The 27371-nt window shown below is 52.6% G+C and overlaps 14 protein-coding genes across 14 annotated transcripts; 5 read left to right on the top strand and 9 right to left on the bottom strand.

Moving 5' to 3' along the window:
* Positions 1 to 1480: 1480 nt before the first annotated feature.
* Positions 1481 to 2308, top strand: DSM5745_09413 (uncharacterized protein; the record flags this gene model as incomplete). The annotated part of the gene is made up of 1 exon (XM_026751429.1): positions 1481 to 2308. One exon carries the CDS (start codon positions 1481 to 1483, stop codon positions 2306 to 2308), a length of 828 nt encoding a protein of 275 aa, XP_026599777.1.
* Positions 2309 to 3003: 695 nt separating this feature from the next.
* sit1 (putative siderochrome-iron transporter Sit1) lies at positions 3004 to 5421 on the bottom strand (the record flags this gene model as incomplete). Its single annotated transcript, XM_026751428.1, has 12 exons — positions 3004 to 3356; positions 3415 to 3474; positions 3556 to 3743; positions 3791 to 3884; positions 3939 to 3996; positions 4060 to 4376; positions 4439 to 4532; positions 4594 to 4698; positions 4758 to 4822; positions 4886 to 4961; positions 5013 to 5096; positions 5167 to 5421. 12 exons carry the CDS (start codon positions 5419 to 5421, stop codon positions 3004 to 3006), a joined length of 1749 nt encoding a protein of 582 aa, XP_026599776.1.
* A 1205-nt stretch (positions 5422 to 6626) lies between these two features.
* On the top strand, positions 6627 to 7487 carry DSM5745_09411 (uncharacterized protein; the record flags this gene model as incomplete). The annotated part of the gene is made up of 1 exon (XM_026751427.1): positions 6627 to 7487. One exon carries the CDS (start codon positions 6627 to 6629, stop codon positions 7485 to 7487), a length of 861 nt encoding a protein of 286 aa, XP_026599775.1.
* A 594-nt stretch (positions 7488 to 8081) lies between these two features.
* On the top strand, positions 8082 to 8780 carry DSM5745_09410 (uncharacterized protein; the record flags this gene model as incomplete). The annotated part of the gene is made up of 2 exons (XM_026751426.1): positions 8082 to 8528; positions 8733 to 8780. The coding sequence occupies 2 exons, from the start codon at positions 8082 to 8084 to the stop codon at positions 8778 to 8780; spliced, it is 495 nt and encodes a 164-aa protein (XP_026599774.1).
* A 1525-nt stretch (positions 8781 to 10305) lies between these two features.
* Positions 10306 to 10612, top strand: DSM5745_09409 (uncharacterized protein; the record flags this gene model as incomplete). The annotated part of the gene is made up of 2 exons (XM_026751425.1): positions 10306 to 10416; positions 10463 to 10612. 2 exons carry the CDS (start codon positions 10306 to 10308, stop codon positions 10610 to 10612), a joined length of 261 nt encoding a protein of 86 aa, XP_026599773.1.
* Positions 10613 to 11010: 398 nt separating this feature from the next.
* On the bottom strand, positions 11011 to 12358 carry DSM5745_09408 (NAD(P)-dependent alcohol dehydrogenase; the record flags this gene model as incomplete). The annotated part of the gene is made up of 4 exons (XM_026751424.1): positions 11011 to 11046; positions 11111 to 11227; positions 11293 to 12162; positions 12227 to 12358. The coding sequence occupies 4 exons, from the start codon at positions 12356 to 12358 to the stop codon at positions 11011 to 11013; spliced, it is 1155 nt and encodes a 384-aa protein (XP_026599772.1).
* Positions 12359 to 13098: 740 nt separating this feature from the next.
* On the bottom strand, positions 13099 to 14702 carry DSM5745_09407 (uncharacterized protein; the record flags this gene model as incomplete). The annotated part of the gene is made up of 4 exons (XM_026751423.1): positions 13099 to 13777; positions 13831 to 13887; positions 13919 to 14600; positions 14624 to 14702. The coding sequence occupies 4 exons, from the start codon at positions 14700 to 14702 to the stop codon at positions 13099 to 13101; spliced, it is 1497 nt and encodes a 498-aa protein (XP_026599771.1).
* Positions 14703 to 15226: 524 nt separating this feature from the next.
* Positions 15227 to 16396, bottom strand: DSM5745_09406 (DUF453 domain protein; the record flags this gene model as incomplete). Its single annotated transcript, XM_026751422.1, has 1 exon — positions 15227 to 16396. One exon carries the CDS (start codon positions 16394 to 16396, stop codon positions 15227 to 15229), a length of 1170 nt encoding a protein of 389 aa, XP_026599770.1.
* A 667-nt stretch (positions 16397 to 17063) lies between these two features.
* On the bottom strand, positions 17064 to 18449 carry DSM5745_09405 (ankyrin repeat domain-containing protein; the record flags this gene model as incomplete). Its single annotated transcript, XM_026751421.1, has 1 exon — positions 17064 to 18449. The coding sequence occupies one exon, from the start codon at positions 18447 to 18449 to the stop codon at positions 17064 to 17066; it is 1386 nt and encodes a 461-aa protein (XP_026599769.1).
* A 307-nt stretch (positions 18450 to 18756) lies between these two features.
* On the bottom strand, positions 18757 to 20082 carry DSM5745_09404 (ankyrin repeat domain-containing protein; the record flags this gene model as incomplete). Its single annotated transcript, XM_026751420.1, has 1 exon — positions 18757 to 20082. One exon carries the CDS (start codon positions 20080 to 20082, stop codon positions 18757 to 18759), a length of 1326 nt encoding a protein of 441 aa, XP_026599768.1.
* Positions 20083 to 20685: 603 nt separating this feature from the next.
* DSM5745_09403 (ankyrin repeat domain-containing protein) lies at positions 20686 to 22041 on the top strand (the record flags this gene model as incomplete). The annotated part of the gene is made up of 1 exon (XM_026751419.1): positions 20686 to 22041. The coding sequence occupies one exon, from the start codon at positions 20686 to 20688 to the stop codon at positions 22039 to 22041; it is 1356 nt and encodes a 451-aa protein (XP_026599767.1).
* Positions 22042 to 22750: 709 nt separating this feature from the next.
* On the bottom strand, positions 22751 to 23443 carry DSM5745_09402 (ankyrin repeat domain-containing protein; the record flags this gene model as incomplete). Its single annotated transcript, XM_026751418.1, has 1 exon — positions 22751 to 23443. The coding sequence occupies one exon, from the start codon at positions 23441 to 23443 to the stop codon at positions 22751 to 22753; it is 693 nt and encodes a 230-aa protein (XP_026599766.1).
* Positions 23444 to 24194: 751 nt separating this feature from the next.
* DSM5745_09401 (carnitine:acyl carnitine antiporter) lies at positions 24195 to 25274 on the bottom strand (the record flags this gene model as incomplete). Its single annotated transcript, XM_026751417.1, has 3 exons — positions 24195 to 24874; positions 24927 to 24975; positions 25023 to 25274. 3 exons carry the CDS (start codon positions 25272 to 25274, stop codon positions 24195 to 24197), a joined length of 981 nt encoding a protein of 326 aa, XP_026599765.1.
* Positions 25275 to 26115: 841 nt separating this feature from the next.
* DSM5745_09400 (uncharacterized protein) lies at positions 26116 to 26401 on the bottom strand (the record flags this gene model as incomplete). The annotated part of the gene is made up of 3 exons (XM_026751416.1): positions 26116 to 26151; positions 26201 to 26266; positions 26339 to 26401. The coding sequence occupies 3 exons, from the start codon at positions 26399 to 26401 to the stop codon at positions 26116 to 26118; spliced, it is 165 nt and encodes a 54-aa protein (XP_026599764.1).
* Between the last annotated feature and the right edge of the window lie 970 nt (positions 26402 to 27371).

Here is a 27371-nt window from a genome sequence, read left to right as displayed (position 1 = left end):
TATTAGTTAATTATTAAGTTAAGGTTTATAATTATTTTTTTAAAGTATTATTTACTAGCCCCTGGGATTAAGTTTACTACTTAGCTATTATATAAAATAAGTTTTTTTTTAAAAAAAAAATAATTAAAATTATAAGGTGCTTTTATATACTATACTAAGCTTAAAAAAATATAAATTATTATAATAAAAAAGTGTTATATATTTATAGTAAGAATTAATTACTAATTTTTTAAGTTAAAGTTTTAAGTTAAACTTAGTATTTTATATATTACATAACTAACCACCGCCTTAGCGCGCGATTAAATTAACACCAAAGTTTCTTTATTAGGTGGCCTTAGGCCGCCGGATTGCGTTATTACAACACTGCGCAGTTGTAACACTATAGCAGTGATAACAATACCTTAATATTATATTAGTTTTAATATTAATATAGTTTATATATATATATATATTATATATAAGCCTTAATATACTATTAATATAGTATTCAATACCCTTTTCAACTAATAAATATTTAGTTTATATTAAAAATTTTAATATATATTAGAAAGCCAAATACATATCAGACTTGTATAATATATATCCAGATTAAATAATATATATTTTATTAAATAAATATATACTTTTTTAGGAAAAAATATATATTAATTAAAAATATATATTAAATTTTTCATATATATTATTTTAAATATAAATTATATATATTATATATTATAAAACTAAATATATATATTTAAAAATAAGATATATTAATTTAAATATAGTATTAGTACTATATTTTATCTTAATATAATATTATAATAATATTTATAATTAATATAATATTAGGGCTATACTAGCACTATACTAAAAACACCCCCTCCGCCGGCACGGCAGTTGTGCCGCTTCAGGCAGCATAGAGTCCGTCCATTATTTGGGTTTGAACATCAGCTGCAATCGGTATAGAAGCGCCTGCATTGAATGCACTGTAGACCACCCTGACACCCCTTTTACGTACCGATTACCTTTAGTTCTGTCCATGGAGCGCCGTCCTACCTGACCTATTGTACCGATAATCATTCTTACCCTTGCATAGATAGCCTTACCCATGATGCTCACAGGCTTTCTCTGAGACTATCAGATGCCATACTTCCTCGGGCTATAGCGAGTATGTCTCATGCCTGACCAGGCAAGCGTGGTAACCCCCGGCCTAGAGGACAATAAAATGGAGAACTTGTTACACGCACAAAGACCTGCGTTGTGTCTTTCAACAGGATGCATTCGATTCATTCAATCCATGTTACAATGAAATTCATTGCATGCGTCCTTTATCTATTCCTCTTTGGTGTTTGCCTTTCATCTCACCAGAACAATGGACACCTCGTATAAAATATCAACCAGCAGTATTATTACTATGGTAGCCATCTGCAATAGTCAAAGCCCAATCCACAGCTACACCGAAACACCTGGGAAGGTACCTCAGTACCTATATGCAGCAACCATGCAACCAAGCTACGAATGCACCCTCTGCGATACATTCGCCCGCCCCTTCTGCTTCACAGACCATCCCCGCCTCCTCATCCCCCAGGTCCCCTACCTCCACTACATCGGCCCCCTCGCCCACAGGGCCTCTTACCAAGAAGAGCTCCACCGAGCAGCCGACCCATCATACGACGAATATTTCCCACTAAATACAGACGAAAATGGCCTGCCCCTGGTCTCTCTCCCCGGTCGTCCACAGGGAAGTATTGGGGCGCGCCCACCAACTCCGGATCCGGGGCCGGGCCCGCTGACGCGTGAGGATGAGGACGCCCAAGCGCAGTGGGTGGTGTTAACTCCGGAGTTCGCACAGCAGGCTGTGTCTCCTATTGCTAATGCCATTGAGCCTGCTGACGAAGAAGGTGCAGCCGAAGATACGGAATACGACTACGACTCAGATGACTCCATGACCTTCCCCGGCCGGCCCACCGCGACGCCAGACGAACTGCGACACCTGCGCGACCGCGTTGTGTCTGAGCTTGACCTGGCAAGAGGCGAGTTTGAGCGGTACACGCGTGCGTCGGGCACGGCTGCGGCGTCGTTGGTTGACCTGGCGCGGGACGTCCATGGGGTTGAGGCGATGCTTGCGGAGGCTGAGAGCCCTGGGCCTGAGACAATTCTGTTGGCTGAGGAGAGCGTCGCGCAGTTAACGGCCCGTTTCGACGATATGTTGACAGTCTATATGCGGGTTCAGAGGAGGTTGGATGAGTTGGAGGCCGAGATTGCGGATGGGGAGTTTTGTTTGGAGCATTTGGATGCGAGGATGGGGGAGTTTGGGCGTGAACCGTAACTAGAGTAATTGATTCATCCTTTGCATGATGTTTTGTCTTGTCTGTCCTCTTTCCCTAGTACTACTTGTTATTGGCTGATATAATACGTACTACTTGAGTTGATTTATAATACCACACGTTGTCATATAGCAAGCGAAGTTTTCCTCTCCTGTATTGGACCCACGTTCTGTAGAGCCCTGAGCATGCTGGAATGTCCGGTTGTAGACAGTGATAACACTGAGCAGCTTGGCAATCTGGTTGACATGTCTTCATCGTCGCCTTGTGTGCGCTGTCTTGACCCCTACTGAGTCCCTTGCCAAATGCACCTGGATAAAGCAGGACACGCCTGGTGTTAGATCACTACTCGTAATGATCGTAAAAGCTTGCAGCCTGTGGGAAAGCGAGCCGCTATCCTCAGAGGCTGTAGATCAGCGTCATCGCAGTTTACGGTGGTGATTATCTGCCCCTCAGCAGTAACGTGGCAATCCATGGATGTATTACATGGAGTTCCGACATATTGATATATCATATGCTGATCGTGGGGAAAAGAGAGTCGATAATAAAGCCTGTCTTCCAATGCTAAGATATCACCAGGTATGGTACCACTAAGTAGTAAATGGTCTGGGATACAAACCTGATATGTCTTCCCACTAACCAATCCCACCTTTATCTTTTTTTTAGCCGCAACTATCCAATATAGCCCACCCAAGCAAAGCTAAACCTTCTCCGCCTCCTCCAAACTCTGCTTCCCATTTAACTTCGGATTCCGAATACACAGCGCAAAGACAATAAGCGGGACCGTCAAGCACAACCCCGTAATGCATAGCAGACGCTGCGTATCCATATACGCGGCAACAACCGCGTCTCGATCTGGTGTTCCGACGGGGTTCCCGAGAGCGAAGGTAAACGGATCCGCGTATATTTCCGCTGCAAGTGTTGAGTTCCCGTTGAGTCGGTCGGTGAGCTTGGAGGGGAGCGTCTGTGACCAGATAGCCCCGGAGATGGAACCACCAACCGCGGAACCGATGTTGTATGAGGAGAGGAAGAGCGCGGTTATGATTGCGAGGTCTGATTTGAATGACTGTGTCAGTTGAGGTTGAAGTGGCATCAGGGTTCGCCAACTTACGTTCGTGCTTGGTCGCAGTTTGGATACTTGCTTGTGCTGGGTAGGGGAACATGCCACCGGCTTTTCCCGAGTTTCAAGATTAGCACGCGGATTTCAAGCGACTGGTTGAACGTGGCCATTAAGGGGGACAAGGAGACTCACCAATACCCAGAATAACCTCTCCAGCAACAATCCCAGCATAACTATCACCACTCGCCCCGCCGCGGTAGCGATACAATATGCCAAAGGCTACAGTAAACAGGCACGTCCCAGCCACGATGAACGGTTTCAGCCGCCGGACCTTGATGACGATTGCGCCGAGTATGCATCCCGTTATCACGGAGGCGAAACTATAGCAACCGTTAGGAAAGACCGGGATTAGGGAATTACCGCTTACCTGTATAAAGACGAGATTCGCGTTGCGCTGAGAATACTCTCATCAAATGAGACAACCAGCACGGTGTAAAGATAGTTTCCTTGCAGGGACCATGCTATTTAACGCCGTTAGAGCCTACTCTATTACTTTGAGAAGGCCAGGCGCATACCAGTGTTAAGCATGACTGCAATGCCAATCGCACCCCAGATGGCCCTGTCTTTCAGTAACTACCCGACATATCCCTATTAGTCACCCACGAAAGAACGAATGTAAACATGATATAGACTTACTCGGAATGGAACCATTGGGAAGCGACACCTGCTCTCCCACGTAATCCAAACTGGAATACAGAGGACTCCAATAACAAGCGGCGCAATGATCTTAGCCTGCTTCCACTGTTCCGAGCTGCCGCCAGCCAGCGTGAAGGGCACGAGGATCAGCGCGAACACGGCAATGAGAAGGATAATACCAAGTACATCCATGCGCCAGAAAATGTCGAGGGCGAATCGCTTCGCCCCCTGGATCTGGATGAGGCTCGGGTATGCGGTGAGCTTTTTGGCTTTGGTGTGGCCGTAGAGGAGGGTTAGGAAGAGGGGGATTGAGCAGACTAGCAGAGCCTATAGTCAGTATTACCGCAATCTTTCGCTAGGGGTAAGTGAGAGCACAAACCAGGGAAGATGATGCTGAACATTCCAATCCCCCATCGCCAGCTCGTCACCTTGAGTACGGCGTCTGTCAGGTTCCCGCCGATCCAGGTGTTGATCTATCAAACAACCATTAGCCAAATGTTTTCGATGCAAATCAGATAAGCCAAGGATCCTCACGATAAAGGGCGTAGCCGGGATATAAGAGAACAGAAGACGCGATCGGGTCGAAGTCGTATCTCCAATCAACACCTCGACTAGGAACATAATCCCAGTATACCCGACCTATAACCGATCAGTGCTCTCAATTCACGCAAATATATGGATTGCATCACTCGACGAACTTGATAAATCACCGCGCCGGCGCAGAAAGTCTGAACATTATTCGCAGCCGTCTCGATTACGGTCCCTGGATTGCGCAAGGTGAGCATGAGTGTCCGTCCAACAACAATATATACCAGAATAATCATACCAAGCGTATAGAAAAACACAGAGAAGAAAATCAATTCGACCCGGCCAAACATATCCGCGATTTTTGCTGCCGTGGGCTGCGACCCTTCGTCAGTTCACTGCAAATAATCCCACAAACCAATACACACCTGCGCCGCGGCCGCAATGACATTGCGAAGAACCTGCACCGTTGAAAGAAGACTGTGCGTTCCGTAGCTTGCGGTTGCGAGGGGCTGAGCATGTAAGCCAGCGTTAACAGATCGCGATATCCTGACGAGAACAGGGAGTATGTCAAATACGCACCTGGTAAGTATTCCTCACTCCACCATCAAGACCGTAAACGTAGGCAATGAGCCATATCCCTGCAAACATGCAAATGCGCCCGTAGAGACCAAGTTGTGTGTTGATTAGCTCGATGCGTTTGACACCCGGGCTTATTTCCGGGACGTTGGCATCCGGGCCGGGGCTGGATGGGGAGAATCGGGTGGCATTAGGGTCCTTGATGGGCTCCGTGATGGACGCATGGCCCGCTCCTTTCCACTCTGATGCGGCGGCCATCTTGGTGAGTGACTGAGTGAGAGACAGAAGATGCCTGGGACAGCGAGATCCGGAGAAGTGGAAAAGCTGACCTTGCAGGGGAGCCCCCTTACATATAGCTGGAGCTGTAACCAGCGGAGTCGCCACCTGCACGAACCACATCACACCATCTTATCAGATCATCAGATGGGTATGCAATTAACAAAAAAGTCTGACGGTGCCCACCGCGGCGAATCAGGGTTGTCGAGCGCTCGTATTCGGCCGCCCGGTTGCTCTTGGCTGCGGCAGGGCACTGAGCAACCAGGAATATCGTCCGAGACAGGGCATTCAGCCTTGGCGTCTGGAGTCTAGATCTTGTTAGATGGGCCCCTGTCAAATCTGTGCGCCGGAGTGGTGAGTCTCGTGTTTTACTATACACCTTTCAAACTAATTGTAGAACCTAGGATGTAAATGCATCTGGTATCAAGCCGAGCGTCATGCAGGATAATTATGCTGATCATGCGGTACTGGCCGGCCTCATGGTTTGCAGTAATGTTGAAGTTTAATAGCGAACAATCAGACCAGAACCGGGGTGGACAAGACGCCTGCCATGGGTAACAGACATATCCATATCTCGCGCCATTTCTATTTCTTAACCACGTTCGTTAACATTATCACAGCCTTCTCATTTCATGGTACTTAGGATAAGCGACTGTCCAGCAGATACACCTAACCATTTCGACGTGATTTTCACATTTCCAAAGAGATATTCTTTCGAACCCGAAAGGAATCAATGGGTAAACGGAACAAAGAGTAAAAGATCATTATCTTCCTTGTTGTTGACATGAAAGGCCTTTCATCTTATTCGTATGCCGAGTACATGTCCTGTCGATGGTTGAAAGAGAAATCTGCTTTCCACTTCACATGTTGAGAAATAGATTGGACATTATCTTGTCCTTACGATGAAAGGCCTTTCATGTTATCCTCACGCCGAATGTATGTGATATCGAAGGTTGAATAGAAGATGCGCTTTGAACCTCATCTGTCGAACAAGGACAATGGACATCGTTCTCTCAACGGTGAACAATCTCTGATATCAATTGTTCAATGATGATGGCTAGTCGCGGAAGATGAGTCTATAAAAGAGAGCCATCGTCCGATGCATAATCTCATCTCATCATCACACTTGATTCTCTCCCAGAGTACCTCAAGTGTCTAGCATAGCCTACATGTCTCAAAAGCCCACCATGTCTCAGCAAACCGTGTACTGCCCCATCTGCGAGGCCCCCGCGGTCGAAATCTGCCACAGCGAGCACCTGGTCGAGGCCAAGCCCTCGACCGTGAGCAGCCCCGAGCTCTCCGCAGCGCTATTCGAGTCGTTCACGACCTTCACCGACACCCTCCAATGCGATACATTCGACGAGAACCTGCAGCCCCTCACGCTATGCAGGCAAACGGAAGCCGAGTTCCGCGCGCAGATGGACGAGGTCTGCCAGTTCATCGACCTGAACCCGGCGTTCGACCTGGATTTCGAGGATGCCGTGGCCGCCCAGGCTGGTGCACGTCCGGACACAGCACCCATGGTATCTGAGTCTGGCGTCGTGATTGCACCTCCGTATGATCGTGGTCTTGATCCTTCGCCGGAATTCTCACCTATCACTCCTTCGAATTCGCCTCAGTTCTCATCTGCCTCTCTGCCTGTCCCTCCCCCTGCCCCTGCCCCTGCCCCTGCACCTCGATCCGCTCCCTCCCCCAAGGGGAACGAGGTCCCCGCGCGCCTCCCGCAGCGCAGGAGCGTCCGCTTCAACCGAGCCGTCACAGACAAAGACAGTGCGGGGTATATCGACGAGGTCAACAAGATGCAGATCCGCGCCTGGCAGGCACAGAAGGACATTGAGGCCTCTGTGGCCACGCTTAAGCTGAAGGGCGAGCGTGCCAAGATGTGCGATAGGGCGCTTAACACGGTGCGAGGGAAGGTCCAACAGTGGGAGCAGGAGAAGGAGGCCGGGAAGGTTGATCTGAAGGAGGGGAAGGAGATTATCCTCAACTTGGAGAAGTTTGTGGCCAACATGAAGTGGGATTTGGCGAGGAGGGATTGGAAGGGGTAAGCTGTTTAACGCTCTTCTATCTCGACCTTCCCTGTCATAACTTTCCCATGTTAAGTTGTTGTTTAGTTTTGACTTTGCTACCTAGTTACTTACCGCAGTCTCTCGTTTTATGCTATACTTCAATACAATATCTATTGCTCACTTTGTGCTCACAATCAAATGAACTAGCTCGAATAATTATTTCTTTCTTTCCCTTCCATATTTTAGTAGAGACGCTACTCTCATATTAGAGGACATTACCTTACCTGCGATTTTGGGATGCAAAATGGCCGGTTTATCGATGCCTTGTAAGATAGGTACTGAGGTCCCAACCTGAGGGCAAGGCCATTTACAAAAGTCTGCAAACAATTTGTCAAGTGATAGGCTAGTCATACCTTTGTGCAGAAACATGAAAGTGCATTGACACTCACTCAACCATACCATCACGAGGTCAAATGCTGAAACAATGGACAAAGAATCCCCATCAAAGACGTCTCACATTTATGATCTCGCCTTCGAACCCAGGCTATATATAATAACCCCCCTCGCCCCCTGACATCCAGCCCCGGAACCATCTACCAAGTACGACGAAACCGCCACCGAACCCCAGCATACATGGCAACACAAACTTTCCTCTGTAACAACACCTCCTTCAACTTCAACTGCACCGTACCCGGTATGAATAAGACTCATACACCTGCTACCACCTGCCCCGTGTGCAAGGTTCCCGCCTCTACCTTCTGCCACAAGTTCGGTCACTTCACTAGTAAGACCAGCTCCGGATCAGGAACTGATGGAGATGGCGATGTCCCCATGGATGGCTCCACCTGTACCTCGTGGAATCCAACTCGGCCGTCTCACACTCAGCCACTGAAGGACATCGATAACGACGTTATCATGGGGAACACAGACACGGGGATTAGCCTTAGCAGGGCGGGAAAGCAGCAGGTCTCTTTGTCCACGGACACAGCGGACAAAATGGACATAGATACGTGGACCGTAGGCGCGAGCGGGAGTATGTTCACGAGTATGTTATCAGGCGGACAGAAGCCAGCGGCAAAGGTAAGCGTCGATGCAATGCAGATTGACCCGCCCGCATTCAATCTTTTCAATCCGAAGCCTTTTTGCCAAATGGAAGGGGCGGTCCCGAGTAGGATGCCGTCGAAACCAATATATGCCTTGAGAGCTGGCAGGTTTGCCAGGATGCGGTAGACCTTTTATATACCCCGTAGGTGAGACTGACTACAAGTAATTACAATAATATAGGAAATTGCATGTTGTTCAAACGAAGATTATACTTCGGATGTATGGTAATAGCTGAGCCCTCGGTAAATTGAAAAGACGGTAGATATCGACGCCCTATGGCTGGATAGAACCAGAATTTCACCTATGGCTTTTTGAAGTGTACTCGTAGCATACCTAGATCGCTTTGCTGTGCCCGTATCCGATGGCACCCAAAGGTACGCGTCAAGCAAATGTATAGGCATCGACCTTCCAACTCGTCGGTGGCCATTTCCTCCAGCAACGATAGGAAGTACACCGGGGCCTGCAAACCGATTTGAACCCTTATTTCCCTGGCACTGTGGACAAAATTAAGGTGCATATGCGGGTGGAAGCATTTGAGATGCTGATATGGGTAATCTTGCATCTAATTTATAATCATTACGATTAAGAGAAATTGAGATGCAGAGAAACCATATTGGCCATCTCGTTATGAAGGGTTTTCTATCCTACAGCATTCATAGAATAAGCTATCTGAGGATGTAAACAGAGAATCGGCCCAGTTGGTGCCCGGTCGGATCTATCCGAAGATATCGGACATACTCCGACGGCACATCCGCTGTTGGCAGAAGTACTTGTCAGTCATGATGGCTCGACTGATATGTTTATAGACCTCAACACACCCAGAGATTGTTAGTATTTGCGACTACCTGTAGGCGATGTATAGGATGTAGTCGCAAGGTATAAACGAATTGATATTGTCCCCGTCTTGTCTTCTTGAGATTGTGTACATAGTGGAAATCAGGATATATATGTTCCCCAAATGTTCGAGCCTTCTGAATTGATCCAGCCCGTTGGGTTAAATATGATGCGGACGGGTGTAGTGGTGTCAGTACCTGATCACATGGAATGAGATATTATCTCAGTTGACCAGACCATCTACCAGCTTACCACAACCCCGCCGCACCATGTCCCACACTGCCAGTGAATGTATGATGGATATGTGTTCCTGTGCCGTTGAGGAGACTATATCTCGGCCGATGATCGAAACTTGATCCTGACGGCAGGCAACGTATTCCGTCTGATAGAGCCTCCCGGCCAAGAGACAAACGTGCTCGGCATCATCCTCCGTTTCGAATTCCAAAACGGATCGCAATGGTTGAAACACCCTGGCCATTGAACTTTGCCTTTCGCATCTAGAAGGGCCGTATGCCGTCATACCGCGGTCGAACCACAGGATCCAGCGGGGATGTTCTCCTAACCCCGGACTATGACTCCCTCCACACTTCACCATGACGCGACCGTCGAGAACATCATCGATGGCGATGAGAATACCTATGATCGAGCGCCATCTGCTGCAGATGTAGGATACAGCGATCATGCAGACGTAATGTCGGCCTTCCATGTAATCGAACCACAAGATCGACGATCGGCCAATCAAAACCCTCAATTCTCGATCCCCCGGATACACCATCATGAGGGCACGATGACGACCACAACCCCAGACAAGCTATATAAGTCGTGGTTGAAGGCTCAGTGTTCGAAATCATCAAGTCAACTACTCTCAAGCAAACAACCTCTCCATCAATCTACACTCAACTATTCCACTACAAGCAAAATGCAAAACGAACACGGCCAGGGTATGTCCCACGCCACCGGCGGCTCCAAGGTGCCCCAGCGCGCCCAGGAGAAAGTCCCCCAGGGTCTTGAGGAGTCCCTGCCGAACAAGGTACGTTGGCCCTGACATTCGAATGACAGCACTGACGCGCTTCCAGGTCCACGACACCGGCTCCGGCACCGGCCGCAAGACTCACGCCCTGAACGACGGCGAGGACTCGATCGTCCCCAAGGGTCTGCAGAAGGCTGTCCCTGAGGGCCTGGAGCGCGCCTTGCCGAACAAGATCCACAACACTGGTGATGAATAGATTTTGTCTCGATGTCTATCGATGATGATTATGTCTCATGTTATATATGATGGGAATTGGACGTTTTTTATGATGTACTGTATATTAGAGAATTTGGAATGATTTTGGATGTATTGATTCAATTCTATGTCGGTGATAGCAGTAGCACTCGGTTAGCAACGCCCTGGTGTCATGAGTATGGTTGCCAGCCGGTAAGTGTTGGGTTGGGCTGGCAGATTTCGCCCAAGTTTACTGACATCATTCGGCGCCATGCGATGCTTACCATGCAAGTCAAACAAAGACCTTCATCTCCATGTTAAAAGTCATGGACCATCCAACTCAATATAATATAAATGGATTCGGTTGAGGTCCTGACACCAGCACGCTCCGCATTATAGCATCTCTCCGCCTGAACAGACCTACAGCGAATCCCATGATAGGACTGGCTTGATCACCTGTAGTATGCAACGATTAGTACTCTCCCCTATCCAGTCTTTTTTATGCGCGATAAGGCCTTACCTTGCCTGCCTTGAGATCCTCTAATGCCCTATCCAGCTCTGTGGCAGGATAGATCTTAACGATCCTGTCTATGGGAAATTTGCCCTCTTTGTACCACTGTACGAGCAAAGGAACGATCTGTCCGACCATGATTGTCAGCATTCAAGTCGGCTGAGATCCCATCTCCAACACGAACAACATACCTGCTGCGGATCCGACCACGCCTCAATAACCCCAATGATCTTCTTACACCCCGTCAAGATATCCAACGCATTAACCCTGAGCTCCGTATCAGGCGGCATAGCCCCAACAAGCGCAAACGTGCCCCCAACCCCCAGCGCACCCAACGCCGCCTGCAACACCCTCCCCACCCCCGTCGTATCAATAATAAAGTCCGCACCAGCGGGAAAATACCTACGAACCGCAGCCCCAAGATCCCCATCTTCCTCGCGGAGCGTATTAACCACATACTTCGCCCCAAGCTGCCCCGCAAGCTCCAACTTCGCAGCCACAATATCAACAACCACAATATTCGTCACACCGAGCGCCCTCGCCCCCAAAAGCGCCGCAATACCCACAGCCCCCACCCCCAAAATCACCATGCTCGAATCTCTTCTCGGCTTGAGCACATTCACCACCGTCCCCGCGCCCGTAAGATACCCGCACCCCATCGGCGCCAGGGGTCCCAGCTCATCATCCCCAAACCCCAGCGACGCATCGCACTTGACGACGCTGCGCTCCGACACAACCGCCATCCTGGCCAGCGACGACTGCCCGAAGAACTGCCCGTGCACGGGCGTCCCGTCGCCCAGGGAAATCGGCGACGGCTTGGAGGCGTCGAGCCGCGTGCGCAGGAAACTGAGGGCCTGGCTCTGCGTGCAGGCGCCGCCTTGGCCCGCGAGACAGGGCGCGCAGGCCGTGCATGTGCGGAAGCTCAGGAAGACTTGGTCGTTGAGTGCTAGGGATTTGTTGGAGACAGAGGCCCCGAGGGCGCGGATTACGCCGCACCCTTCGTGGCCGAGGACGGCGGGGAAGCTGCCGATTGGCATTAGGCCGGCTTGGACGAGGAGGTCCTGGGTGGGTGTTAGTTGGAGAGGAATTGGGATGGGGGTGGGTGGGTGAGTGACTGGGACGGACGGTGTGGCATAATCCGGTGAATTTCATTTCAATCAGCACCTCGTCTGGCTCGAGGTGGTCGAGGATGACGTCTTTGAGGACGAAGGGGCCTCCTTTTTCCTCGACGACGTAGGCTTTTGTCGTTATACTCATTTTGTAGGCTCTCTTGGAGATTGAGATTGCGAGTTCGGTTTGTCTTGGTTTGTAGTCCGGGCCAGGTGTAGCCTATACCCCAGGAAGCTCGAGCCGCAGGTACCAAGTGTCCAGAGGGAATTTGGAAAGCCGGCTCAGAATCTTCAGCGGGGAACAGGTCGGCTGTTGCTGCAGATCCTCCTTTTCCTCCCCGACAAACTGTTCCCGGTGTCGGCCCCACTGCTCGGAGAGGGCCCGAGCCCTAGGTAATCCTACTGTCCTACAAGAGCCTGGCTTTGTTTGAAAATGATGATGCTCAATAAGACAGCAGCGATCCAGAGAAAGCATCACTATACGGTAAACCGGAATAGCATGTCCTACTAGAGACGAGTTTCGGTAGTGGGCAGCACCGAAACAGAAATGGGATGTTTTTCCGGGCATGGCCTCGCAGGCGGAGAAGGCCGTATATTCCATTTGTCTGAGCTCGACCTTGCTTGGTAGGCAATATAACTCATGACCTTGCGGGGTGACTGTGCAAGGGTCAAGTCGTGCCCAGTCAGACTTAGGGACCTACTATACGATCACTAGGAGGGAGCTTAGTAGGTCCCGCTGACCATTCACAGGACGAAGCTGGAGCCATGACCAAGACAGTAATCCAGCATCAATGAAGGCAGAAAGTAGCTCACGACAAAGTTATGGATAAAATCACTTTTGGAAATAATAGCTTACCAACCTACCTAGCTGGGTAGACCCCCTCCAGCCTAGTACCCCTGCCCACAATTCGCCGCCCAGCACAGCCCAAACCCAATATACAAGTTCGACCACGACAGCTGCAAACTGCCGGTCCTATACCACTGCCTGTTCTCCACATTGCACAGGCAGCCCATCCACGCCTGGTTCGCCACCATATCCGCCGTGATGTCGTTCATAAAGCCCACGAACCCGTTGTAGTCGAGGTTATCCGTGCCGCCGTCCCACGCCCAGGCCGCGCTCTGCGCCGGATTATACTGCGTGGCGCCGTAGTACATGGCGCCGGGGTCGCCGTACCAATTCCCGAAGAAGCTCAGCTCGGGACAGGAGAGGTCGATTGTGTCGAGGACGCCGAGCTCCACGGAGTCCGTGAGGGTCGAGCATGTTTGGCGGCGCTGGAGGGGGATGGGGAGGCCTTGCCGCCGGTTCTGTTGCTGCGTGTGGATTTCCGAGGCTGTCGAGGCGAGAGGGAGGCCGTAGTATGTTATCGCGGAGCTCTTGTTGTGCGGGTGTGGTTCGTGCCAGAACTCGACTGGTCCGGTGTAGTTGGGACCCCGGCCGATTTGGGCTCCGTCGTAGTGCATTAGGCGCGGTGCGTGGAGTTTGCCGAGATGTATTCGCGCAGTGTCAGGTTGCGGGGGAGGAAGCCGTGCTGGATGGGGAGGGGACTGTCGAGATCGGGCTCGTCGGCTGCGTTGGTGTTGGGTTCGACTCGATTGCTGTTCTTTGTGTTGTCCAAGGACCTGCGCGAGCGCCCGTTGTTGGCTACATCGACGGCGATGTTGTTTCCGATGATGCCGCTGTTGTCGTTAGGTATAGTTGTTTGCATACATGGCGAGATTGCCGGCGACATGGGCGTTGATGAGGGACTGTTTGTACGTGTTCTTGGCAATGGTGACAGATCCGACGTTGGTCTTCATGTACACATTGACCATGCTCAGCAAGGTGATTGTAATGAGCGTGGTACATGCGGCGGTGTTGACCGCGGTGTACTGGGGGTTGTCGTTCAGGCTGAGCGTCAGGGTGCAGGCGATGGAGAACAAGCCCGCCGTGACTCCGGCCGAGAACCAGTACTGGCGTGCGTTGGCGAAGGACGAGATGGTCAGCCCGCGTTCTTCGAGCGCAGGGTCCACCAGGGCCAGTTCGAGCTTGCGGCGGTTCGCTGCGCAGGCTTGGCTCTTTGCAGTGAAGTTCCCGAGCACGGGGCCATATGTCGCCTGGGCGAACGTGTAGTTTGCTTGGAGCGTTCGGCCGTGAGAGAGAAGTTGGTAGGGTACCATCGGGCAATCCAGATCGTCTGTTTGGTTGCGCAGCCGATAATATACCTCGACGTGCGAGGGGGTTGCGTTGCCCTTCAGGCAGGCCTCTTCAGCAAACTCTTCGTAGGAGATGTTATACTTGGTGAGGATCTCCGGGACGGTAGAGGTGTGGTTGAACACAACATTGCTAGCCTTTTGGAACGCAGGGCCGTCGAGGATTCTCTTCCAGGCGTCGTACTCTTGGGTGGAGCGAGCTGTTATGGTGACGTTGGCGAACAAGGAAGGTTGCCGGTGGCCGAGCAGAGGCTGGCACTCAGGGTGACAGCGAGAGAGACGAGGTTGGCAGAGAAGAACATGATAACGTTGTTACTGGGAAGGTATCTGAGCGGCAGGGGAGGAGCGGGGCTGGTCACTTCTTTATAGGACTCTCTATCTGATACACAAGAGCCGACTTGAAGCTTAGCATGTGCTTAGCCCGTCTAGCGGTGCCCTAATTGCGAGTCGCTTCTTCTTGCCCCTTGTCCCTTGTCCCAACGAAGAACTGTTCGAATTATCCTGCTGCCTAGTCTGGCTTTGACTGATTGGTTTGATACAGGCCTGTGTCGCACATGTTCGGGTGGTGCACACCACAGTCAACTGTCTAAGCATCTACGAGTGGGAAAGAGCCAGTCATCAAAAAGGCAGAGCACACATATAGACATATGCCGCGCGTATAAGCCATCCTGATTGCCCGCCCAAGAGGCTAACAGGCTGGACTGTCAGAGGGCGACATCAAGTGGCGTCTACTAACGGTTGACAAACAAGGATAGACTGTACCTATATTGGTGCATCTACACTTCCATGGTGGTCTGAAATCATTGCGACAAGTGTCAATGCCACCTCACTTCCAGAAAATCCTGCCCTCAAACAACCTCCTCGCCGTCCGAAACACCGTCGCAAACTCCAACCGCCCATCGTCCCCAAACGTCGCCCCAACAAGAATACTCCCACTCGCATGCCCGATCGTGATCCCCGATGAATCAACCGGCTCCGCACTCGTCACTTCGGCAACCGTACTCCCCTCCAACCGTGCCGCCGTCGCCAGCGCAAGGGCGACCGTAATCGGGACAGCCTTGTGTGGCTGCCCAACAGACAGCGCGCGAACAACAAGATCAACACCGGACCCTCTTTCCGGCGTCGATACAATCCCAATCTTCGGCACACTCCCTGGAACACTCTCCGGCCCATCCGCAAGCCCCATCTTCGCACCAGCCTGCCGACGTATACTGTCCAGCCGATCCAGAAGACCAGGCGTGCCCGTGATTTCGTCGGGCGTCAGGGTGCCACTCACTCCAAGATCCTGGGCCTTGACAAAGACACACGGATTCGCAACATCGACGCAGGTTGCTTCAACCCCGTCGAAAACGTCCTTGACCCCGTTTGTTGGGAGCAACTTCCCCGTCCGCGAGCCCGCCGGTTCCACGAAATCCAGCTTTATAGCCGCGGCTGTCCCAGACACCCCATCAATCGCTAGATCCCCCGACGCAGCAGCCTCGCCATTAACAACGGGGAACGTCGCATGGACAATCTTCCCGGTATTCGTATTATGGATCCGCACGACCGCCGAGTTTGACTCCGCGTCCGCATCTTGCGCAGTGAACAGCCCACTATCAAGTGCAAACGGCCCAACCGCACTCACCATATTCCCGCAGTTGCTGGAGTAGTCGACATCGGTATTCTTGATGCCCAGGGCTGCAAACGTATAGTCGACGTCTGCGGCTGGATGCGTTGATTTCCCAACGACGCAGACCTTCGACAGGCTTGAGATGCCGCCGCCGAGGCCGTCGAGTTGGCGTCCGTAGGGATCTGGGCTGCCGATCACGCCGCGGAAGATGGGGGCCCAGTCTGTGCGCTTGGTTGGGAGGTCGGACTGGTTGAAGAAGACGGCGCGCGAGGTCCCGCCGCGGTAGTAGGATGCTGGGAGGGAGGATTGGGGGCGGGGGGTGCTCGATGATGAGCGGGTGAGTTGGGATGGGGTTTTTGGTAGTCGGTGGAAGGCCCGGGAAAGCATTGTAAGATACGGGAAGGATGTTGAGGGTTGAGTGATGGAAGATGGAGAAGATGGAGAGGAAATGCCGATGATCGGACGTTGTTGGCTTCGGATGGCCCGAGAGCACGTGACGTGGCATCGGATCGTTCCGATGGCTGGCATGCTCTTAGGGCTACGATACAATCAAGACGCCTGGAGATTTTAGCTGTCTTGAGACGCTGGTTCTTGTGGCATGGAATCGACAATGACATGATATCCATAAGTCTAAGTATGTTAGTATTTTACTGTTGACCGCTCAGCCACACGGTCCTCTATATCTTCCAGTCGTAAGCAAGACCCCATCATCCTACATACTACCTACGTTCTGAACATGCAATCCCCGTGTTAGGGTTCTTACATATACCCGGTATCCATCTATCTTGATCGACCAGGGTAGCGCCCAGGTGCTAGGTCTACTGAAACATCCTACGGCTATCTATCTTCCTAATATACGTGCTAAATCTGTAACTTCTTATCTGTATCAACCGTAGTGTCTTTGAATATGGAATTAAACATGTACCTAGGTTAAATATCCGGTTATTCATAATAGTAGTGTATTCTTAACAACAACGAGTACAATATGATTATGGAAAAGAGAACACGATCAAAGCCGCCCACAGGACCACGAGAGGCCCAACCAACATGCGAACTAATCCCTAGACATCTTCCGAATCGACCACTTGAGAATGCCCAGTGCGATCCAGCTCCGGGCCTGCCTAGCCACCTCCTTCAGATCCATCAATTGCTGCTTAACATAGTCGACATCTCTTAAACCTCTGAGTTCCGCCACACCAACCCAGCTTTTGATCATGAGACGCAGCATCAAGTTACCGTCAAAGCATTTCTCCCGGATAGCTGCTTCCATGGCCTGGCGGTATGAAGCATTACTCAGTCGCCCAGTCTCCATCAAGGCCCTGGCAAGCGGCATCCGGCGACCCCACACAACCGCAGAGACGAGGGGGAAGCCCTTGTTCACATCGAGGTCAGGCCGGCGTTGGACCAGCCTCACCGCTATAGAGTATTCCGCACTCTCAATGGCGTCGGTGAGGGCCGTAGCGGAACGATCTTCCTCTCGTGCGTTCGGGAGCGCAGCCATGGCTGTGTAATTGACGTCGAGCGCGGGGTACGTCAGCAGGAGGTCAACGAGGACACAGGTTGGAGAAGCGTGCTTGATGGCCACGCGGATGGGCGGGTTGGGGACAGGGAAATTGATCTCGGCGCCATGGCGCAGGAGGAGTGCGAGCATGGTGGCGCGGTCCTTGTCCCTAAAGTCGCGCGGGGCGTGTTTTTGGTAATCAGTGATCATGTACAAGAGGGGCGTGAAAAACGGATCGGCGGGGGGAAGCATGTTTACGTCGGCGCCGCCTTTGATAAGGTGCTCGACGATTGCTGTCGCTTCGTGGCCCTGCATGATATCGGTTAGGGCATCAATGAGAAGTGGCCAGCCGTTAGGCGACAATTCCTTTACGTCCACGCGGCCGCTTGCAATGAGGTGTTGGACTGCGGCTGCGGACCCATACTTGACGGCGTATCTGAGAAGGGAGCCGTCGTAGTCACAGTCAGCTGTGTTTCCTCTCTCGCGGGGCTGCGTGTTGGCACCGGCGTCCAGGAGGAGCTTGATGATGGTAGGGGGAATCGACGCCGGCATGTGTCCATGGATGTGCACTGCCGCTTCGAGTGGAGTGAAGCCTTGGTGGTTTCGAGCTTCGATGTCAAGATTTGCGCCTTCTCCTCGTGCATGAAGTAACATCTTCACGAACTGTGGTCTATGGTACTGGATTGCTTCGAATAGGGGCTGGCTGTTGCCTGGGATGGCTGCAGAGTAGCTCAGGGCCCGGCGAAGCGTCGCTTCGTTGTATTTTTTAGCCGCCCAGGAGTAGGCTTCTTCGGCATATTTTCGATAGAGAGTTGGGTTGGCAAGGTTGTGGAGATCGCGACACGTCAGGGCTAGGTTGTTGAGTGAAGGACGGTCATCCTTGAGGTTGTCGAGGATGCAAAGAAACACGTCGACTGGGAGGTCACCGAGGCCAGGCATCTTGGAAGGCGCGATCAGGTGCAATAGACAGGAATACGAACGAGGGAAGAATGGTGAGTTGACAATTACGACCGAACAATGAGCAAGGGAGATGAATATATATGATGTCGACAGGAGACCGGGAGCAGGACAAGGGCAGCCACCAACCGGTGAATGTTTTGCAGTGAATGTACAGCATACCTTGCTTGTAAAGCCTAGCATCTTTTCCTTGAGTTACTAGATACAATTTGTCCGAATGGAAGGACACCTCCACTCCCCTAACGGGCCAAGTATATACAATAAAAAAACCAGCATCAACAACAGAAATCTAAAAAGAACCACTCCACAGCTTATTCCCCCCAGACTCATCCAAACCACTGCCCGTCTCACTCTTCTCAATCCAATCCTGCACATATCCCCTAGCCACCTTATTCCCAACCTTCTCCGCCAGCTCCAGCAGCGCCCCAAGCTCCCTCTTCACCTCCCCACCCCCAAGCAAGCCCGAGCAAACCAGCGCCCGCAACAAGTAGTTCACCATCAGATTCCCCGAAACCCCCCGCTGGCTAATCGCCTGCTCCAACGCAGCACGGTACGCAAGCGCATTCAAGCGGCCCGTGGCAATGATCTCCCTCGCCAGCGGGACACGCCCCTTCCTAATGGCCTCCACCATCGGATTCCCCTTGTTCACGTCGAGATCTGCCCTCTTCTCCAGCAAGACCCGCGCCATCATCCACTTGTTATACCGAATTGCGTCCGTCAGCCCCGTATCATCTTCAATCCCAGCGTAGTTCACATTCAAATTTGCCTGGTCAAGAAGAGTCTGGAACGGACTGAGATAACCTATAGGATGCCTTGACTGAATCGCGTCTCGGAGCGGGGGGTTTGACGCCGGGCGATTGATGTCCGCGCCGTGGGAAAGAAGCATCTTGACGAGGGCGACGCGCTGATCTTCGTTTACCTGGGCGTCCGTATCAGATATCACGAAGCCCAGCGCGGACTGCTGGAACTGGAAAAGTGTGTTTGGGTCTGCGCCGGCGCGGAGCAGCATCTCGGCCATGGGCGCGTTGACGTTGTGCGAGAGGGCCTCGTTCAGCGCTGTGCTGTCGAGGATCGTGTCTGCCTCGTTGACGTTGACGCGGCCGGATTCGAGGAGGGCGGCTACGACGTCTATGTTGTTCTCGCGAGCGGCGTAGGGGAGCAGTGTGCCGTCGTAGTTCTGGACGGTTGTGTATTCCTTTCTCCGTGGGCTCGTGTTTGCGCCGGCGTTCAGCAGGACTCGGGCCACTGCGGCGTGCCCGCCTACTACGGCGAGCTCGAGGGGCGTGAATGTGTTTGCGTTGCGGGATTCGATGTCCGTGTTTATGGCTAGCAGGGCTGATACGATGTTTGCGTGTCCGGATTCAGCCGCTATGCAGAGGATTCTGCCCCCGTCCAGCGGGGCGTTGTAGCTTAGGGCTCGGTGGAGGGTGAGGTCGTTGCCGGCTCGGGCGGCGCGCGTGTAGGCATTATCGGCGAAGCGGTGGTAGAGCAGGGGGTTGACGAAGTTGTAGATCCCGCGGCTTGTGCGGGCGAGACGGCTCCATTGGCGGGTGTGCTCGAGGTCTTCGAGGATCTTGACGAAGAGTTCGACGGGGAGGTCGTTCCAGCCGGCCATGGTGAATTCGGTGTAGGTTGATCTGGATACAACAATTTACTGGATATAACAATTGAACACGAGACTACTGGATTACTTTTGGTCATTGGATGCAGACTATGTATTAATGTTAACTTCACCATGTTAACTGCACAAAGACAGTCCGAAACTTGCATCGCATTGTCCGGCCCAGCCCTAACAAGCAGGCCTTTGAACCCCTTGTGCTATTTGGGGCCAAACCACAACAAAGCTCAGTAAAACCCAGAGCGTTACAAGTGAAAGAGCCCAAACTTCCAGGCGCTTTATGGGGTGTGTAAGTTTAGCACTGATCTATCAGCCTCCTCTCATGATGTGAGGATCAGGATATCTCAGGCGTTCCATGAAACTCCAGCCAAAGATGCAACTGAGCAGCCTTTGCCGGCAGGTATCAGATATTGTAGGAGTTCATTTATCATGGATCCGTTAACTGGTTTCCAATTGCGACTGATTAAACTTAGAACAACTGCAGTGTTCCATAGCCGGCATATAGGGCTCTTCTGCTGCCAGCCTGGAGAGCAGTACACTCGATTGATATGATCACTTCCCACCATCTCTCTTGTCAAATCATCCCCTTTATCCTTCACAATGCGTGAACTCGAACTCCTCACCCCAGAGCTGTTCCTGGACATAACAGACCACCTCTCCTCTTCAGACCTCAACAACCTCGCCCGAACATGCCGCCTCGCCTACAACAAAGTCGACTGCTGGCTGTACTTCCGCTTCGCTAAGGAAATGTACACATGGGTCGCAAACACCGGCAACGAAGCCACTTTGCACAAAGCCCTCAGCCACAACGCCCCCTTCACCGACGACCAGCTGCTCTTCGGCATGCTCAGCAAAGTCAACGAGCGCCACCGCCCGCACGGCATCCGCATCGCGACCCTCCTGATCTCCGCACAGACTAGCGGCACCAACATCGGCATCGACATCGAGTGGACGAGCTGGTACGGCCACACTCTGCTCCAGAACGCCGTGCACGAGAATATCCCCTCCCTCGTGAAGATGCTGCTTGATGCCGGCGCCAACACGGGCCCCTTCACGCCGAGCCTGGAGGACATCCAGCCGTTCGGGTACGATGACTCGTTGCTCAGATACGCCGCGTCCAAGGGGTCCGCCGAGGTCCTGCAGCTCCTGCTTGACAGCAAGCGCGCAGGGAACATCGACCAGGGCGCCCTGACGGCGCACCTCACCCCTCTAGCAAAGGCAATCGAGAGCGGATCCGTAGACTGCGCAGAGCGCCTCCTCAACGCCGGCGCAGACCCCAACATCCTCCTCTTCAACAACGAGAGCCCGCTGTGTCTCGCAGCACGCACGCCCAGTCTGCTCGGGCGGCCCCAGATCCGCAGCACAATGATCAACCTCCTCCTGCACCGCAACGCCAGCGCCACAAACCCAGCATCCAACCCTCCTCTCCGGTGCGCAGTCCTAGCAGGCCACACCGAAGCCGTGACAACCCTCCTCTCCGCCCCGCAAACGGACGTGAACTACACCACCATGCCCGAAACCTCAACCGCCCTAACAGACGCGATCAAGGCAAACCAAACACCCATCGCCCTCCTCCTGCTCGAGAAATGCCCCGCCCTAAACGTCAACAAAGGGCAGCCCCTCGCCCTCGCAATCCGCCGCCTCCAAGTCCCTGTCGCGCGCGCAATCCGTCGCACGCGCCGTCTATCTCATGCGTCATACATGCGCGGTCTAGCGCAGGCGATTGCGCTGCGGAAGCTCGCGACGAATTCGATGATCTGGACCATGACGTGTGAGATGGTTTCGCGGCGCGGGAGCTGGATGGAGGCCAAGGCGGAGCTGGAGACTTTGTATCGGCTTGCGACGGCGGCGAGAAATCCGTCCGCGCTGGTGTATTTGGGGAAGTGGGTGGGGAATCGGCGGATGTGTTTGTATATGCAGGGGGCTTTTCAGAGGGGGGATTATCCGAGGGATTAGATATTGGGGGGGTTTGGGTGGAGGGATTCTTGTAGGGATATTGTTGGGTAGGGACCCTTTGTATTGTATGGTATTGAACAATTGATAGGTTGATATCATGGAGATCATTACTAACCGCAGGGTTAGTCTAGTGGGTAGGTGTTCCCTCCAGGTACTGCTTGATAACTACTTAGAATAACTCGGTCTAGGTACAGAGTTATAAATGATGATTTATTTGTAGTTGAGAGTAGATTGAACATGTGTCTGATCGTTCTCCATCTCCATCAATAGTAGATTGCATCATGACTTCGAAAGAACCCAATCCAACCCAGGTATCGCGCCCAGTGAAACAGCCGGCGTAGGAAATGCCAGGCAAGAATAACCCAAAAAGCGTGAATCTCAAATCATCCCTGAGGGCTAGATAGACAAGCTCGGTACTCAGAGAAGGGAAGTCTGTCGAGGGCTCGCTCTCTTGACTTCTCATCCAACCGCCCACTCGCCACGAAGGCCCGAATGGCGGCGTATGGATCCCCGCCGTCGTGTCTCCAACTCATCGCCTGGTCAATGGCGCAGTCAAGGGCGGGATTCGAGGCTGGCAACATCGGATCGGCCCCCTACCGCAGTAGGAGGTTTGTGAGGCGGATGGGGACTTCTGCTCTGGTATCTGAATGGTACCTGTCAACGGCCACATGTAGGGCTGTCTCGTTGCTGCTGAGAATAGTGTTGGGATCTACTCCGGCTCTGACGAGATGCTCAGCATCCCCCTCAGACTCTGTGTCAACCGCGGAAGTGAGAGCTGTCGACCAGAAACTCGGGGCTGAGGTTTGAGGTCCACGCGGCCGCTGTCAATCAGGTGTTTCAGGACATCGGAGAAGCGTTCTCGGGCAGCTATGCGCGCTAGGTAGCCTTCATAGCGAGCAAACATCGTATTAGGCTCAGTGTTAGCGCCTGCATCAAGGAGCAACTTCACAATGGAGCCGCGGCCACTGCGAACTGCGACTTCCAGAGCTGTAAATCCCTGGTGGTTCCTTGCTTCTATGTTGACGCCAGGCGTTGCTAGAAGAATTTGGACGATGGGATATTGGGCGTGCTCGATGGCCGTGAACATGGGTTTGGTCTTGCGGAACGGGGTGTGGTAGCTAAGGGCACGATGGAGGGCAGGCTCGTCGCCTTTTCCGGCTGCCCAGTCAAACACTTTGTTGCTGCGTGGCGGTAGAGTTCGGGATTCACAAGGTTGTAGAGGACACGACAGGTCCGGCCCAGCCTGCTTCTTGTGCGGTCGGAGCAGCTCAGTTTCGAGATGAGGAGGATAAGCTCTGGCGGCAAGTCGCCGAGGCTGGTCGATTGTCTTCGCATGTCCATGTTGACGCTCATCTTCCTCAAACGTCGTGGATGTCTGAAGGAGTGTCTCTAGAGTTGCCATTTTATATTTCCTCGCAGAGCAGATTTCAATGAACGTCCCATTGTTCGTTTGTAGGTGTAGACACCGACACGAGGGAAGTAAATCAAGCTTCAAAACAGAGTGGACGAACCACGCCATCTTTAGGAATAGCAAACCTGGAATGAAAGACACCAGAGTCTGACCTCCTGGTGTGTGGATTGTCGCTGATGCAACCTTCTATAGGTTCCGATTGATACATGACTGGAGGGTGGTCAGATCCATTGTCGCAGTGACAGATCGCAGTCGTGGCCCTTGTCAATTGTGCGGCAGATAGCTTTCAGCCCTTTGACAGATACTGTTCAAGAGACCGATCACCAGACTGCGGCACGCGATGGTTGCGAAGAGGGTCCTCAACAAATCCTTCTTTGCTAATCAGTAAAGGTCCCTATATAGCATCAGATCTGCTCTTGTTAGCCAAACGACCAGTAGCAGAAAGCCAAAAAGCAGCCATACTCAAGTGTCCGGACGATCAGCAAAGGGAACACAGCGTACAGAAAACTACAGCACAACCAAGCTACATCAGCAGGGCAAAGAAAATGAAGTAACACCAGGCATGGGTATTCTACTAGAAAACCGCCAAATCTAAACATAGTCTTGCAAGTTACAAACATGCTGAAAGACGACTCGCTCTAAGGAACCAAAGACGGAAGGGAAACGCCACAAAGATGGGAAATATATCGTGACACTCTCCAGGTTGTTCAAAATGTCAGCTCTAAATGTAGTCGCAATGCGCTTAGTCGAACATCTTATTCATGAACTGATGCGCCAACTCGACACCCGCGAATGTAGCAGCGTTCGCGGGAACAGCACGCGCGAGGGCCGGGCCAAATCCAGGGAAGAACGCCTTCAAGCCGCCAGCGGCGTAGACGGTGCGGATGGTGCCGCCAATCGTGGGCTTCCCGGGAGCACTCTGCAGACGGGACTTGATTGTGTCGACGGGGAAGACGGGAGTCCACATGGCGATACCGGCGGCACCTCCGGCAGCCAGAACAGCGGGTAAGGAGAGATCACCAGTCACGTTGCCGTTCGCGTCCTTGGGCGTCAGCGAGCGCTTGATGTACTCGTACGCGGCGAAGTAGGCGGCGGAACCGGGGCCATCACGAGCCAGCGTCATAGCGCTTCCGCGGAACACACTCCGGATTCCACCCTCCTTGTACAGTTGTCGGACGACGTCGACACCGCCGGAGTACTTGGGCTTCTGGCCGGGAGGGGGTGGGTTCTGGCCCTGGATCTGGAGGAGGACTTTTACGCGCTCGAAGGGTGCGGTGATGAGGGTCATGGGGATGGCGGAGAAGAAGCCGGCGGCGGAGATCTGGCCGATTGTGTATTGGGGAGTGTTGTTCTTGACCTCGACTTCGGATAGGCTGCTGACGAGAGTCTTTCCGAGATCGTAACCCCAGAAGCTGACGGCGACTAGATTCAGGAATATTAGCTTCGTCTAGAAAGTGTAGGAAAAGCTACTTACACATTGGCGTGACGCCGACCAGCGGAGCAGAAACACCAGCATAGAGACCCTGCAACTGTCAATTCCTGTGCATCAACCACTGACGATGTAACTCACCCTTACGAGACCCTCGCGGGCAACGGTCTTCTTGACGACGTCGATCGCACCGGAGTAGACTCCCTGGGCGGCAGTCTGCATCCGCACCTTCACCAAGTCGAATGGATGGCCGACCACAACCGCGCACACACCTCCAACGCCGCCAGCAGCGAAGGAGCGAAGTTGAGCAGCGGTCTGGTTGACGGTCTTGGCCTCGACAGCCTTGACGGTCTCCTGGACGGTGTCGGAGGCGGGAGATTCAGCGGCGGACATGATGGCGGGGATGCGGAGGTGGCTGGGGCGGGGAGAGAGTCGAGAGGCCGGTGAGAAGAGGAGAGAGGAGAGGGTTGATGAGAGGTAGGAAGAGAGGAAGCAGAGGTGTTAAGTAGAATCTGAGAAAGTGTCCGAGGCGAAGAAGAGGGCGAAGAAGAGAGAGTTGAAGGAAAAAGACCCCAGGCGTGCCAGAGTTGGTCGGCAGCCGGATCTGGGATCAGAGATGCCTCGGCTCATGCGGAGAAATGGATCTTCCGCCTCCGCTGCTGCCAGAACGATCCGCGGAGACTGTGGAGGGCGTCATCGACCATATTAGCCGGCATGACCAGGCTGCCATCAAACTCTACGCTGCAATCGTTTTTTTCTCGCCATTTGTTGTTTCTTGTTACTGCCTCAAAGCTCATTCGCATCCACCAGCAGCGTCTATACTTCCTCTGGCACGCCAGCACCATGGATCAGATCTCGGATGAACGGAGGCCACTGACATGGACCTGACGCCTCCACGTTTGTGCCACTGTGCCTTTCATCCGTCTCGAGCAACCCAAAGGTTCACGCCCCGGACGACGGGAATCTAATCCACCCCAGACTTTCCGCTCGCCCCATTCTACGCCGTGGCGGTCGCGCTGTCGCCGTTCGTCTCTTTCGTCGTCGCACAATGCCAAGACAATCACATGCAGAGAACAGGTCAATTCATTTACTGTGGGATCGAAGCTCCTGGCTATCCGATCGATTATATACAGAATGAGAACAGTTTATACCAATCTACCAATCAATCGCTCGGTTCCTTGTCCGGTCTTGAGGTTGATTGGATACAGCTGCCCGGCTACAACTCACGCGTCATCTATTTGCAGGTACCCTGGCTGGCGTGGACATCTTGCTAGAGGAGGGTCAGTCATCGGAGCTTGAAAGGGTATCGGAGGACATACAATGCAGAGGCCGGACTGGCAGGTGCCCATCTTGCCGTCCTTGGTGCAAGGAGCACCGGCGGGAAGCTGAGAGAGCGTTAGTTACCGAGCTGCGTCCGCCGGGACCGAACATATCTCGGCCCGGTTCGGTCAACTCACATTGTTTCCAGCTGCCATGGCCGTGCCAATGAGAGCGAGGGTGGCGATCCAAGAGAAGTTCATTTTGCTGTGGAAGTGGGTTGGTAGGTAGGCTTGGTAAAGGGCGTTGGTGAGCGAGGAGACAAGCAGACGATGTTGAGTCGGAGGCACCATCGAGACTGCGCGAAACTCCTCGTCTTTATACCTTCGCTGGCACCGTGATACGCAAGATCAGCATCCCCTTCTCCATCCACGGTTCCAGCATGTGGCACCCAACTTACGCAAGTCTCCAATAGTCCTGCCGACCGCGGCGATGATCCCGCCTCATTACCCGGTTCCTGCCCTCAATGACCGGTTCATCGAGACAATCAGTGATTCAGTGTAGGCAGCTCAAATACACCCAATCAGCTGAGCCTTAGATCTGGGGCTACAATTCTAAACCGAAGGTCATGACGAGAGCAAATCTGCCAAAGGTATCAGGTACCAAGTCTCCACCCTATCCAAACATCGACCGTAAGAACCAACGGCGAACATTTAAGCCCAGTCTCAGCCTCAGGGGCCGGATGCAGCATCTCCATCCTAATGTTTGCTGCGGCTGCCGTTAGACCCCAACCTGCAGGGCAGCCCCTCCTCGGCACGCCCGGATGCCCACCAGCGTAAATAGTAAGGATCCAGGCACGCGGGCGCCGGCTCCATAGTCCCCATGATGATCGCCCTTGGCAGCTACCCCTGGCCCCGAGAAGCGAGAACTGGAGGACAGCGCCTGTCCGCGGTGCCGGTACCTAATAAAGTGATAATCATCACCGCTATAAACTAGCATACAGATCCAGTAAGCAAAAACCAGTAAACTAGGTCGGATACGAGAGTTCAAAATCTAAACCCCCAGCTACCTACTTTAGAGCGAGCCATGTTCCCGATATCCACGCCAGCAGCAATCCACCGACAATTAATCGCAGTGGTGAGCAAGGCTAGTTATGTACTCCGTTCCTACTCTGTAAGCTTAGCCTCGTCACCTGTGTGACGGATTCCCGACAAACTATTCAGGCCTCTTGTT

The sequence above is a fragment of the Aspergillus mulundensis genome (assembly GCF_003369625.1).
Source record: "Aspergillus mulundensis strain DSM 5745 chromosome Unknown scaffold_12, whole genome shotgun sequence".
In the NCBI taxonomy this organism is placed as follows: Eukaryota; Fungi; Ascomycota; class Eurotiomycetes; order Eurotiales; family Aspergillaceae; genus Aspergillus; species Aspergillus mulundensis.
This window is presented reverse-complemented; position numbering and strand designations above follow the sequence as displayed.